This window comes from Ursus americanus, chromosome 21 (genome assembly GCF_024610735.1).
Source record: "Ursus americanus isolate L20-20 chromosome 21, mUrsAme1.1.p, whole genome shotgun sequence".
Classification (NCBI taxonomy): domain Eukaryota; kingdom Metazoa; phylum Chordata; class Mammalia; order Carnivora; family Ursidae; genus Ursus; species Ursus americanus.
The window spans coordinates 8,279,955-8,294,894 of NC_142147.1; the positions used below are offsets into that span (position 1 = coordinate 8,279,955).

Sequence of the window (14,940 nt, forward strand, 5' to 3'; positions counted from 1 at the left end):
AATTTTTTAAAAAATTAAAAATAAAAATAAAAAACCCAGAGGGGTATCTGGATGTCTCAGTCGGGCTTCCAACTATGGGCTTCCACTCAGGTCATGATCTCAGGGTATTGGGATCAAGCCCTGAGAGAAAGTTGGACTCTGAGCTTTGCAGGGAGTCTGCTTGGGATTCTGTCCCTTTCCCTCTCGCTCCCTCTCTGCCACTTACCTTCTCCCCACTCCTATTCTTTCTCTCTAAAATAAATAAATAAAATATATACACATTTTTTAAATTAAAAATAGGGGACCTAGGGGCACCTGGGTGGCTCAGTTGGTTAAGCATTTGCTTTTGGTTCCGGTCACTATCCTGGGGTCCTGGGATCAAGCCCTACATCAGGCTCACAGCTCGGCACCGAGCCTGCTTCTCCCTCTCCTCCTTGCTCGTGCTCTATCTATGTCTGTCTCTCTCTCAAATAAATAAAATCTTAAGAAAAGGGGGTGGGGGGACCTGGCTGGCTCAGTTGGTAGACCATGCAACTCTTGGGATCATGAGTTCATGCCTTACATAGTGTGTAGAGCTTACTTTAAAAATAAAAAAAACACTGGAAATAGAACTAGCAGGGGCACCTAGTGGCTCAGTCTGTTGAGCATCCAACTCTTGATTTCAGCTCTATTCATGACCTTGGGGTCATGGGACCAAGCCCCACACGGGGCTCTGTGCTCAGCAGGGAATCTGCTTGGGATTATCTCTCTCCCTGTGCCCCATCCCCCTTCATTCTCCCTCACTCAAATAAATTTTAAAATCTTTAAAAAATAAATAGAACGACCATGTGATCTAGCAGTTCCACTTCTGGGTATTTATCCGAAGGAAATGAAATCACTGTCTTGAAGATATCGGCACCTCATGCTCCTTGCAGCATTATTTACGCTAGGCAAAACATTTACAATAGTCAGACAACAATGTAAGTGTCCACTGATGGATGAACGGATAAAGAAAATGTATGCAGTTGACTTCTGAACAACATGGGAGTTAGGAACACTGATCCCCCACACAGTCCAACATTCACATACAGGAATGCCTGGCTGGCTCAATCCCAGGAGCATATGAATCTTGATCTCAGGGTCATGAGTTCAAGCCTTTTATATAGATTGTGTGTAGATTACTTCCGTAAATAAATAAATAAATAAGCTTAAAAAAGTTTGAGCCCCATGTTGGTGTAGAGATTACTTAAGTAAATAAACTTAAACAAAATCCATGTATAACTTTTGACACCCCAAAAACTTAACTACTGGTAGCCTACTGTTGACCAGAAACTATACCGATAACATAAACAGTCAATTAACACATATCGTGTGTCATGTATACAACAGTCTGTATTCTTACAATAATACCTAACTTTTTCTTAATTTTTTTGGTATTTCTTGATTATGAGATTTGTCTGTGAGTTTTTTCAAACTGTCACAAATCTACAAAAAAATTTCCAATATATTTACTGAAAAAAATCTGCATGTAAGTAGACGCACGCAGTTCAAACCTATGTTGTTCAAAGGGTCAACTGTACACACACACACAATGGAATATTATCCAGCCACAAAAAAAGAAGGAAATTCTGCCCCTGGTGAAAAATTCATCCAAAGAACAGATTTGGTGGTTGCCAGAGACAGGGAGTAGAGGAAGAGCAAAAAAGTACAAGCTTTTGTACTTGTAAGATAAATAAGTCGGGGGATGGAATGTATGGCATAGTGACTATAGTTAATAATACTGTTTTGTGTATTTGAAAGTTGCTGAGAGAATGAACCTTAAAATTCTTATCACAAGAAAAACGGAACTTGTTAACTCTACGTGTAATAGATGTTAACTGAAGTTATTGTAGCAATCATTCACAGTATGTACATGTATCAAATTCATGATGCTGTACTCCTAAAATTAATAGTGTTATATGTCAATTATATTTCTTTTTTTTTTAAAGATTTTATTTATTTATTTGACAGAAATAACAAGAGAGGGAGGGAGAGAGCACAAGCAGGGGGAGCAGCAGGCTGAGGGAGAGGGAGAAGCAGGGTCCCTGCTGAGCAAGGAGCCCGATGCAGGGCTTGATCCCCGGATGCTGGGATCATGACCTGAGCTGAAGGCAGACGCTTAACCGACTGAGCCACCCAGGTGCCCCTATGTCAATTATATTTCAATCAAAAACTGGAGAGGTAGATGGTGCTACTGATGGGATAGTCAATCTCATTACGGTAGCAACTGTCTTCAGAACGATTTCTGGGGGCGCCTGGGTAGCTCAGTCATTGAGCATCTGCCCTAGCTCGGGTCATGGTCTCAGGGTCCTGGGATCAAGCCCTGAATTGGGCTCCCTGCTAAGCGTAAGACTGCTTCTCCCTCTCCCTCTGCCTGCTGCTCCCCCTGCTGTGCTCTCTCTCTCTGTCAAATGAATAAATAAAATCTTAAAAAAAAAAAGATTTCTAGAGTCAGTGCAATTCCAAAGTCTCAACAGAGTGTGTCATAAAACCTGTCCAACTGAGTCTAACGTGGATACGGAAGATCAAAGGATGAAGAAGACTCAAAGCAAGGGCATCTGGGTGACTCAGTCGCTTAAGCACCTGACTTTGGCTCTGGTCATGATCTCAGGGTCCTAGGACTGAGCCCTGCGTTGGGCTCTACTCTCAGTGGGAAATCGGCTTCTCCCTCTTCCTCTGCCCCTCCCCTGGCGCATTCGCTCTCTCTCTCTCTCAAATGAGTGAAATCTTTAAAAAAGAAATACTACTCAAAACACTCCATTATTACAATAGTATAATAGGTATTGGACAGGAACAGTCTTCCCCTGATGAAGGGAAGTGAGGAGAGCACAGAAATGGACCCACACATTTAGAGGCTGATAAATGACAGCCTTACCTGAGCAGATCAACGGGGAAAGGACAGGTTATTTACCACAAGGTGCTGGGACAACTGGTAGTCCGTACAGAAATAAAGAAAAATTTCATAAGTTCCTGGAGGCTAAAGATTAAAATTTTCAAAATTTTGGTTAGCAGAAAATTTTGGAGACTATCTTTATGAGCTCAGAAAAGAGAAGAATTTTTTTTAAAAATTAGTAATTCCTTGGTGTGGCCACTGTGGAAAACATATGGAGGTTCCTCAAAAAAAAAAAAAAAAAAAAAAGGTAAATATAGAACTACCTACAATCCAGCAATCACTCTACTGGGTATTTACCCAAAGAATACAAAAACACTAATTCAGGGAGCCTGGGTGACTCAGCTGGTTAAGCCTCTGACTTTTGATTTAGGCTCCGGTCTTGATCTCAGGGTCATGAGATCCAGCCCTACAGCAGGCTTTGCACTGAGCATGGAGCCTGCTTAAGATTTTCTCTCTCTGGGGCGCCTGGGTGGCGCAGTCATTAAGCGTCTGCCTTTAGCTCAGGACGTGATCCCGGCAGTAAGGGATCAAGACCCACATCAGGCTCCTCCGCTATGAGCCTGCTTCTTCCTCTCCCACTCCCCCTGCTTGTGTTCCCTCTCTCGCTGGCTGTCTCTATCTCTGTCAAATAAATAAATAAAATCTTTATTAAAAAAAAAAAAAGATTCTCTCTCTCCATCTCCCTCTGCCCCTCCCCCCCACTTGAGCGCACGTGCTCTCTAACAAATTTTTTAAAAATCTTTTTTAAAAAAAGAGATAAACTGAGAGATGATACTTACAATAAATATTACCAACACACTATTAGTATCAATAACATATAAACAACTCTAAGAAGTCACTAAGAAAAAGACAAAAAATCCAAAAGTAAAAGGGCAAAACATATGGACAGGCATATCACTAAAGATGAATCATAATAAGGTATCATTTTACACCCACTGGATTGGCCATAATTAGGAAGTCTTACATACAAAGTAAAGATGTGGAACACACACCAATTCTAATATGGGGCTGGGGAGGGGTCAATTACTATAACTACTTTGGAGAGCAATTTGTTCTATCTGATAAAGTTGACTATGCTCACACCCCATAACCCAGCAATCTCTCTCCTAGTTACATATCCAAAATAGACTATAGGTTTTTCTTTTTCCTGGGGCGCCTGGGTGGCACAGCGGTTAAGCGTCTGCCTTCGGCTCAGGGCGTGATCCCGGCGTTATGGGATCGAGCCCCACATCAGGCTCCTCTGCTATGAGCCTGCTTCTTCCTCTCCCACTCCCCCTGCTTGTGTTCCCTCTCTCGCTGGCTGTCTCTATCTCTGTCTAATAAATAAATAAAAATCTAAAAAAAAAAAAAAAAAAACAAAACAAAATAGACTATAGGTTTTTCTTTTTCTTTTTTTTTTTTTTTTAAAGTGAGCGGTACTCCGGACGTGGTACTTGAACTCGAAACTCTGAGATCAAGGGTTGTATGCTCTCCTGGCTGAGCCAGCCAGAGTCTCCTAGACTAGAAGATTTGCCACACTTTGGATTGGTTGGTCAGTAAATCATTTTGTGGATCAACAGCTTTTTAAATTTTTTTTAAAAAAATTTTAAGCATTCAGAAGGAAATGCTCTTCATCTGCCTGCTTGCTGGCTTGTTTGCTAGCTTGCTTGCTTGCTTGACTGACTGACTGATTTAAAGTAAGCTCTATGCCCAACATGGGGCTCAAATTCATGATCCAACTCACAACCTGGAGATCAAGAGTCACAGGTTCTGGGCCGCCTGGGTGGCTCAGTGGGTTAAGCATCTCCCTTAGGCACAAGTCATGATCCCAGGGTCCTGGGATAGAGCCCAGCATTGGGCTCCCTGCTCAGTGGGGAGTCTGCTTCTCCCTCTCCATATGCCGTTCCCCCTGCTTGTTCTCTCTCTCTCTCAAATAAATAAATAAAATCTTTAAAAAAATGAAATAGGGGGCGCCTGGGTGGCACAGCGGTTAAGCGTCTGCCTTCGGCTCAGGGCGTGATCCCGGTGTTCTGGGATCAAGCCCCACATCAGGCTCCTCTGCTATGAGCCTGCTTCTTCCTCTCCCACTCCCCCTGCTTGTGTTCCCTCTCTCACTGGCTGTCTCTATCTCTGTCGAATAAATAAATAAAATCTTTAAAAAAAAAAAATGAAATAGGATAGTATAGAAAATGCCAAGATGCATCACCAAAAGCGGGAGAAATATATGTGTCTATGTGTACTGGGTCACGACAAACATGGAGAAGAATAGAAGGGGGGAAACGATGGCCACTACTCAGAAGAAACCCCTATAGGAATGCATCGGGAGACATGTACAACCATTGTTCATAACAGGAATAAGAGAGAAAGGACAGAGTAGCAACCAAAGTGTCTATCGGTAGTAATAGGAATAAATAAATAATGGATCCTACATTGGATTACTAAGTAGCAACAGAAATGACTGTCCAGTAGCTACATTCATCAACACAAATGGATCTTAGAATTAGTACTGGTAAATAAGCCAACCAATGCTCAGAGGAGTATTCACAACATGACACTATTTTTGTAAAATTTACAAACAAAAACAAACAATAAATTGCTTAGTAATAAACATATATACGGCAAAACTATAAAAGGAAGCATGGGTGGAGTGCCTGGCTGGGTCAGTCAGAAGACCATGCAACTCTTGATCTCAGAATTGTGAGTTCAAGCCCAACGTTGGGTGTAGAGATTAGATAGATAGATAGATGGATAGATGGATAGATAGATAGATAAAATAAAGCAAAGGAATAGTTTTAAAAGAACAATTTTTTTAAAAAAGACCAAGTTCCCAGTAGTGTTGAGGACACTCAGGACATCAAAGGATTTACTACTGTTCCATTTCCTAGGTAGTGAGGTGGGCTCACAGAGATTGTTCCGTGGTCATGCTTTTTAACCTCCACATGCAGTCCTTCTATGTTTTTGTACATATCAAACATTACGTCATTTGAAAAGAGGAAAGTGGTCTCTTGCATTGCACTAAGTCATGTGGGAAACAAAGCCAGATGAAAAATTATTAAATTTCCTTACTGCTCACAGCCCATTGACAAGTCCTTGAAATGGGCAGAGTGATATTCCTCTAGACTCAACTGCCTCGATATCGATAGTCTGCTAAGGGCAAAAGGAAATCTTAGCCCTACCCCCAAGACCCTGTAAGTCTACTTTAACATCTAAAAATTCCTTTGGAAACTTCCTTTATCTCTACTCCCCCCAAGATATATGTTGGCAACCATCACCCAAGCATAGGACCCACCGATATACAGCTGAAGGGTCTCGTGACTCAGGTTTTATTAGACGGTAATAAATGATCTTTTCCTAACAATAGCTAGCCCCCTCAAGGTCCTGCAAACCTTGCTTCCAAAGTTCCTTAGAGACTTAGGCTATCCCTAACCCCCTCCCGACTTGAAAGTATATAATGGGCCACTCCACAAAGACCCCAGTGCAGCTCGTTTTGCCCTCGGGTCCTGTCCCCGTACTTTAATAAAACCACCTTTTTGCACCAAAGATGTCTCAAGAATTCTCTCTTGGCCATCGGCTTCGAATCCTCACATCTTTCCTACTACATCACTAAGGAGAATGGCCAGAGGTAGGGGAGTTCCACGGGGAAAGGGGGAGGGTAGGAAGCAGATCCGAGCCAATGCGATTGTCTCTCTGAGGAATGTTGGCGGTGTGGCAATGCACAGAGAAGAGAGATTTGAAAGGTGTTTTGGAGGTAGGATGGACTTGCTGATGGGGTGCCCATAAGGAATGAGGAGGAAGGAAAATCAGTAACGACTGGCCAATGGACAGACTCCAAAATCAGACCCTTGCAGACACAGAAACTTGTTAGAGCACAGCACTATCCAGGCAGATCAACAGGAAAGAGGATGAACTATGAGTAAATGGCACTGGAACAACTGGTAGACCACACGGAACTGAAGAGACATTGACTATGTCTCTGCAGGCTAAAGACGGGTAGGAAAGGCAAAACTTGAGAAAACTCAGAAAAAGTGAATGGCTCTAAGATCCATTCTGAACACCGGAAATGAGGGAAAGAAAGGGCATGAACAACTCCTAGAGTTTTGGCTTAAGTAACTGGACGGATAATAAAAATATTAACAGCTATAACACTTACTATGAACAGGGTGGGACTTCTCTAAGCATGTTGCATGCTTTATGGTGCTCAGCCCTCACACCAGTCCTGTAAGAGAGCTTTTCTTACTGTTATTAACATTTAAAAGGGGAAAACAGAAGCAGAGGAAGCTCAGGTCGCTTACCTGAGATCCAGCAGCGGGTAAGTGGCACGGTACTGATCCGCGGCAAAAACTCTGTGTTGGGCTGGCCGGGAAAAGGGGGCCAAGACACCCAAGATGGCCGACTCTCCGCCAAGATTTAAACCAAAACCTAGGCGGGAAACCGAAACCCGTCCTACCGACTTTCCTCACCCCCCAGCAGTACCCGATAAAAACCCTCGCTGCCTTGCCCTGGGCGCGACTTCCCCGACTCACCGCTCTTTCCTGAGTCGTGGAACCTCGCCCGAGGGTGCTTGCAATAAAGTTCATCCCTTGAACCACATTTGCCTTGCGGTCTTGATTTCATTGGCAACGAGAAAAACCTAACATTTGGTGCCGAAACCCGGGAGGAGATCGAGCCCCTGCTTCGGCACGGAGGCTCTCTCCTCCTCACAAGCGGACTGGGACCCCTCTCTCCCTCTGCAAACATCTCTTGGAACTTGCTGTGGTGAGTGTTCCCTGGTCCCGATCCTCCTCCGGGACGCCCTGTCCTAATCGCGGCCGCGTCAGGACGAGTCCCCCCGCCCTCCGGCCACCTGGTGGCCCCCGTAGCTCCGAGGAATCGGGAGACGTCCCCATTCCGCAGCAACTACCCTCCCCTCCGAACCGCGACTCAGCACAGGGACAAAGGGACGCCTTCCTCCGTGCCCTGGGTTGATAGGCGAAGGGGCCATGGGAACCTCCCAGTCCAAATTCGACCCTAAAATGCCCCTGGGCTGTCTCCTGGCCAATCTTCGAACCCTAAAATTGGATCAGGACCTACGAAGGCGACGCCTCATACATTACTGTACTGTCGCTTGGCCCCAATATCAATTGGACAACCAATCACAATGGCCCCCCGAAGGCACCTTCCATTATCAGGTGCTCAAGGATCTTGACAACCTCTGTAGACGCCAAGGCAAATGGTCCGAGGTCCCCTGTGTCCAGGCTTTCTGGGCCTTACGCTCTCAGCCTTCACTATGCTCCCGCTGCTCGACCTCTCAGGTCCTCCTCGCCCGCTCTCCCCCTCCAACCCTTCCGCCTACTGCTCCCAAGGACCCTGATCCACCCTCTCTCTCTCCTCTCTCTGAACCTCCTGAGAACCTCTCGGGGCCCCCCGTAAGGACCCCCCTCGTACCTCCACCTCCCCCTTACCATCCCGTTCCTCAGCCGCCTGTATCCCCTAATCCCCCGCAGACCCCAGAGCCGTCCCCAGCTCTGGCTACTCCAACGGCTTCTGAAGTTCTACCCCTCGGCACCGCCATTGAGCCCCGCTCACCCCCTGACTCTCTCTTCCCCTCCCATCTCCGCTCGTACCCGGTTCTGGAATCCTTCCCCCGACCTGGTTTGTCCCCTGAGGGAGGTCCCCGGGGCCGAAGGGGTCGTCTGAGTCCATGCTCCCTTCTCCCTGCAGGATCTCTCCCAAATCGAAAAGCGCCTGGGCTCTTTCTCCGCCAACCCAGATAATTTCATCAAAGAATTCCAGTATCTGGCCCAGGCCTACGACCTTACCCGGCACGACTTACATGTTGTCCAGACCACCACCCTCACTACCGAGGGGAGGGAACGTATCCAGGCTGCCGCCCGAGAGCATGCCGACCAGGTTCATCTTGCTGACGCCACCATGCGGGTCGGCGCTCAGGCGGTCCCAGCCGTGGAACCAGGCTGGACTATCAGAACGGACAAGATGGCCGCCGGCGCCGCGACCGCATGATCCAGTGCCTCAGCGCCGGATGAGGGCGGCCTCCAATAAAGCTGTAAATTATGATAAGATCAGGGAAATCCTTCAGACCCCTGACGAGAACCCCGCTGTATTCCTTAGCCGGCTAACCGAGGCCTTGACCCAATTCACCCGTCTAGACCCGGCCTCTCCGGCGGGGGCCACGGTCCTAGCCACTCACTTTATCTCCCAGTCGGCACCAGATATTCGGAAAAAATTTAAAAAGGCCGAGGAGGGCCCCCAGACCCCCATTTCCGACCTGGTGAAAATGGCATTTAAGGTCTTTAATTCCCGAGAGGAGGCGGCTGAGCTTAAACGGCAGGCCAGGCTCCAGCAGAAGGTTCAGCTGCAGACCCAGGCCTTGGTAGCGGCCCTGCGGCCGGCCGGCTCCGGGAGCCAGCAGAGGGGGGCAGCCAACCGTACCCCACCAGGGGCATGCTTCTAATGCGGAGCCGAGGGACACCGGGCTCATCAATGTCCCAACCCAAAGATGCCCACCCGACCGTGTCCTCAATGCCACATGATGGGGCATTGGAAATCGGACTGCCCTAACCTCCGGGGATCCTCGGTGCCTCTACGTGGGGGCAACCCCGAGACCGTAAGTCCGGCCTTCCAGCTACTCGGGTTGGAGGACGACTGACGGAGCCCAGACTCGGACACCCCTCTCACTCAGGCCGAGCCCAGGGTCACGCTCCAGGTAGCGGGTAAGTCCATCTCCTTTCTGCTGGACACGGGGGCTACCTACTCAGTTCTGCCATCCTACTCGGGACCTACGCGAACCTCACCGGTCACTGTCACGGGGATCGATGGGACCTCCTCCTCTCCCAGGGTGACCCTTCCCCTTACTTGCAGCCTGGATGGTTTCCCCTTCTCCCACTCGTTCCTCGTAATTCCCTCTTGTCCGGTCCCCCTACTGGGAAGGGATATCCTCCAAAAACTGCAGGCCACCATTCGTCTCTCTCCCTCCCCCTCGACCTCAGAATACCTCGTCTTACCCCTCCTTCCTGCCCATCCAACCCCCACCCCAGATAACCTTCCTGCAGTGGATCCCCAGGTCTGGGACACATCTAAACCCATCATTGCATCCCACCATACCCCTGTTAAAATACAGCTAAAAGATAACTCCAAGTTCCCCTCCCGAGCACAGTTTCCCATTTCCCTGACTCACCGTCAGGGTCTCAAGCCTATCATAGACCAGCTGAGACGGCAGGGGCTCCTGATCCCCATCAGCTCCCCCTGTAACACCCCTATCCTGCCAGTCCGTAAATCCTCGGGGGCCTACCGACTGGTGCAGGACCTGGGGCTCATTAATACGGCTGTAGTCCCGCTCCATCCAGTGGTCCCCAACCCGTATACCCTATTGTCTCATGTCCCATCTAACACTTCTCACTTTACTGTATTAGACTTAAAGGATGCCTTCTTTACTATCCTCCTGCACTCCTGACTTCCTCTTTGCCTTTACCTGGGAGGACCCGGACACACATGTCCCCGGGCAGCTGACCTGGACAGTCCTGCCTCAGGGATTCCGAGACAGTCCCCATATTTTTGGTCAGGCGTTGGCCACTGACCTGCAGCAGTGCGCCCTTAAGGCCAGTACCCTGCTACAATATGTGGATGATCTGCTCCTCTGCAGCCCCTCTCTCTCCTTATCCCAGGAAGACACCTCTACCCTACTCAATTTCCTGGGGGGCAAAGGGTACCGGGTCACCTCTTCAAAGGCCCAACTGTGTACCCCCTCAGTCACGTACCTGGGTATCTTCCTGACTCCCACCTCTAAGTCCCTTACTGGGGACTGCATCCACCTTCTCTGGGAACTCCAGCCTCCTCAAACCGCGGAGGAAATTCTCTCCTTTCTTGGGCTTGTAGGCTTTTTCAGACATTGGATTCCAAATTTCTCGATCCTGGCCTGACCTTTATACCAAGCGGCCAAGGAGACCCCCCAGGGTCCTCTCACTGACCCCACTTCAGTCCGGCACTTGTTCTCCAAGCTGCGGGGACTACCTCACCGCTGGACCAGTCCTGGAGCTACCTGACCACTCTAAACCCTTCCACCTGTTCATCGATGAGCGCTCCGGCCCAGCCACTGGCCTCCTAGCCCAACCAGCGGGGCCCACATACAGGGCCGTGGCCTACCTATCTAAACAGTTAGACACCACCACCCAAGGATGGCAGCCCTGCCTCCAACCACTGGCGGCCGCCGCCTCTCTGACCAAGGAGGCCCTTAAACTTACTCTGGGACAGCCCCTCGTAGTCTACTCTCCCCACCGACTCATGGATCTCCTCAGCCACCATGGATCTCCTCAGCCACCGATCCCTGGCCCAGTTAACCCCCTCCCGCCTGCAACTGTACCATCTGCTATTCGTCGAAAATCCGCAAATTTCCCTCTCTGCCTCCCCTTGCTTAAATCCTGCTACTTTGTTGCCTGCACCCTCGCTCACCCCTAAACCCATTCATTCCTACCTGCAACTCCTGGAGGACCTCACTCCCTCTCACCCAGGGCTCTCTGATCAGCCGTTGCCTAACCCTGACCGCGTGCTCTTCATGGATGGCAGCTCCCTCCTGGCCTCGGACGGCCAAAGACGCGCCGCCTATGCTGAAGTCACCTCGGAGGCAGTAATAGAAACAGCTCCCCTTCCTTTCGGGACCACCTCCCAGAAGGCTGAGCTTATAGCTCTCACCTGGGCGCTACACCTGTCTAAGGGACAGAGAGTCACTATATACACGGACTCCAAGTACGCCTATCTGATAACTCACACCCGTCCTTTGGCAGAAGCGGGGGTTCCTGACCTCCAAGGGCACTCCTATAGTTAACGGGCCTCTCATTGCCAAATTACTCGAGGCCCTTAGCTTGCCCACCGAGGTAGCAGTAGTCCACTGCCGCGGCCACCAGACCTCCAAGGACCCCGTCTCCCAAGGCAATAACAGGGCGGACTTAGTGGCCCGGCAAACGGCCCTGAACACCTCTTTGGCTCCGATCCTCTTCCTCAACACCCCCCACCAGCCTTCTTACTCTGAAAAGGAGGTGCAAACCCTCTAAGGCCTAGGGGGAAAACCCGGAGACAAGGGATGGACCTACATCCAGAATAAAATTGCCCTGCCGGAAAACATAGCTCACACCCTAATCACAGACATTCACCAGTCTCTCCACATTGGCCCAAAAGCCCTCCACCAGGTCCTGCAACCTCTTTTCACCACCCTTCCCTACCTCGGGTAATTGAGACAGTTCACAGAGCCTGTAAAACCTGTTCGGCCGTAAATGCACAGGGCAGAATCCACAGACCAGGGCCCAACCATCAACTCTGTGGCCGTCAGCCAGGAGAAGACTGGCAACTGGACTTCACTCAAATGCCCCGCCACAAAACCTTCCGATACCTGTTAACTCTGGTCGATACATTCACAGGCTGGATCGAGGCATATCCCACGGCCCAAGAGACAGCGGATACAGTGGCCACAATTCTCACTGAGCACATCATTCCGAGATTCGGACTACCTTGAACTCTGCAGTCAGACAACAGACTTGCTTTCATCTCCAGTATAACCCAACAGGTGGCAGAGAGTCTCAACATCACCTGGAAACTCCACATCCCCTACCACCCTCAATCGTCGGGTAAGGTAGAAAAAGCCAACGGGCTCCTCAAGGCACAGCTCACCAAACTGACCTTGGAAACCCGTCTTTCGTGGCCCACACTCTTGCCCCTGGCCCTCACCAGGCTTAGGGCAACCCCTCGCAGACCCTCGGGGTTGAGCCCATTTGAGCTGCTGTACGGCCGACCCCTCCTTATAAGCCATAACCTCCCAGCCATTCCCCCACCTCTCCTGTCCTACCTGCCTTACCTTACCCTCCTGCGGGCTCTCCTGAGGGCCCATGCTGATGCTGTCATCCCTGCCCCGAATGACCATGACCATAAGGAAGCCCCCCCTCAAGGGCTATTCCCAGGGGACCAGGTCCTCCTCAGAAATCTGCACCCAGGCTCCTTGCAGACACGATGGACAGGGCCTCATACTGTCATCCTTACCACCCCAACCGCGGCAAAACTGCTGGGGCACCAGGCGTGGGTACACATCAACAACCTGAAACGGGCGCCTGCAGGTAATGACTGGACCTCTCAGATGGTGGGCCCTACCAAACTTCAGTTGTACGGGCTCCTCCCTCTGGTTCTCCTGAGCCCCCTGACCCAAGCGACAGAATGTGAATGCATGCGTGGCAGCGGACACACAAGGTACTTCCAGTCATTCACCCATATGCCTAGTAAATGCTATGCAGGAAAGTCCCCATATACCTGCACATCTGTCCACGCCCCAGGAAGAACCTTCTGGATGTCTGACCTCACTGAAAGGTACAGTCACCCTTGCGACACTTACCCCAAGACGGGGAAGGTCTTGGACATATCTGGCCCAGATAGGACTCTCCGACGGAGGAGGGGTCCAGGACCAGGCCGGCCGTAACCAAACCCGGCAAATAGTCAGGGGGTTACATGAGCAACTACAAGCCCAGGCCTATCCCACCTACAAGGGAATCAATCTCGACAGCATCCGGAAGGTTCCCACCACTGAGCAACTGACAGTGGCCTTTTTAAACTCCAGCTATAACCTGTGGCAGAACGTCTGTCAGGACCGCGACTGCTGGATCTGTTTCCCCTTCTCTACTCTCTCTAACATTGTGGGGATACCCATTCCAACCCGGTGGCCCCTCCCCAGTTCCACCATCAACAATAAGACAGTCCACATCGGACCCATTGGAGGGACCATACCAATCCTTAATCTTTCCTCCACCATCGACACCCTCACCCCTCACACCGACAACATCACCTCCTCCCTTCCTTACTGCACTCCCTCGGGGGTGTTCCTGTCATGCCCCAAGGGAATCTATCGCTGCCTGACTACTAATGACTCCCTAGACTGTATATTTATCCTACTATCCCCGTCTACCAACATCTACTCCCATTCCCAACTCCTGTCCATACTATTCCCCCAGCGCCGAGAAAAAAGGGCTGTATTCCTTCCCCTGCTGATAGGGGCGGGCTTAACCACCAGGGTGGCTACCAGAGCGGCTGGGCTTGGGACGTCAATAAATTTCTACTATAAACTCTCCCAAGCACTCAACGATGACATGGAACGGATCGCCGACTCCCTTACTGCCTTACAGACCCAGGTCACCAGTTTGGCTGCCATTGCCCTACAAAACCGACGCACCTTGGACCTCCTGACCGCCGAAAAGAGAGGAACCTGCCTCTACCTAAACGAGGAGTGCTGTTATTTTGTCAACCAGTCGGGTATAGTCACCTCCAAGATCCGGGAACTCAAGGACGGGATCCGAGCAAGGCGCCAAGACACCTCCATATGGGGCCTAGACCCCCATACATGGGTAACATGGCTTCTCCCTTTAGCGGGACCCCTCTGCTTAATCCTCCTGCTAATCTCGGTTGCCCCCTGCCTTATTCGGTACATACAGGAACGCTTGCGGGAGGTAACTCAGGTGTCAGTCAACCAACTGCTCCTACAGCCCTATTCTCGCCTGCCCACTTCCAACTACCCCTATGACAAGACCCGACCGTCAGCAGGAAGTACCCAGAATGGAGTCGACGCCCCCGATACCATTATCTAAAACAAAAGGTCCGAATGTTGGGCTGGCCTAGAAAAAGGGGCCAAGACACCCAAGATGGCCGACTCTCCACCAAGATTTAAACCAAAACGTAAGTGGGAAACCGAAACCCGTCCTACTGACTTTCCTCACCCCCTAGCAGTACCCAATAAAGACCTGCCTCGACTCTCCAAGACAGACTTTCCCAACCCCAGCAGTACCCAATAAAAACCCTCGCTGCCTTGCCCTGGGTGCGACTTCCCCGACTCACCGCTCTTTCCTGAGTCGTGGAACCTCGCCCGAGGGTGCTTGCAATAAAGTTCATCCCTTGAACCACGTTTGCCTTGCGGTCTTGATTTCATTGGCGACGAGAAAAAAAACCTAACATTTTGGAGGTAGGATAGACTTGCTGAAGGGGTGCCCATAAGGAATGAGGAGGAAGGAAAATCAGTAACGACTGGCCAATGGAACAGACTCCAAAAT

General features: G+C 49.9%; 1 protein-coding gene across 1 annotated transcript; it reads left to right on the forward strand.

The window, feature by feature from the left end:
* Window positions 1-7,848: 7,848 nt before the first annotated feature.
* LOC148108213 (natural cytotoxicity triggering receptor 3 ligand 1-like) lies at window positions 7,849-14,481 on the forward strand. Its single transcript, XM_087853346.1, has 2 exons — window positions 7,849-8,160; window positions 14,329-14,481. Exons 1-2 carry the CDS (start codon window positions 7,849-7,851, stop codon window positions 14,479-14,481), a joined length of 465 nt encoding a protein of 154 aa, XP_087709472.1.
* The last annotated feature ends 459 nt before the right edge of the window (window positions 14,482-14,940 follow it).

Excerpts from the sequence above, each read along its gene's own strand:
- LOC148108213 (XM_087853346.1), top strand. The coding sequence starts at position 7,849 with ATGGGAACCTCCCAGTCCAAATTCGACCCTAAAATGCCCCTGGGCTGT. Across the intron at positions 8,161-14,328 it reads CCCGCTGCTCGACCTCTCAG|GAACGCTTGCGGGAGGTAAC; the intron begins GTCCTCCTCGCC and ends CGGTACATACAG.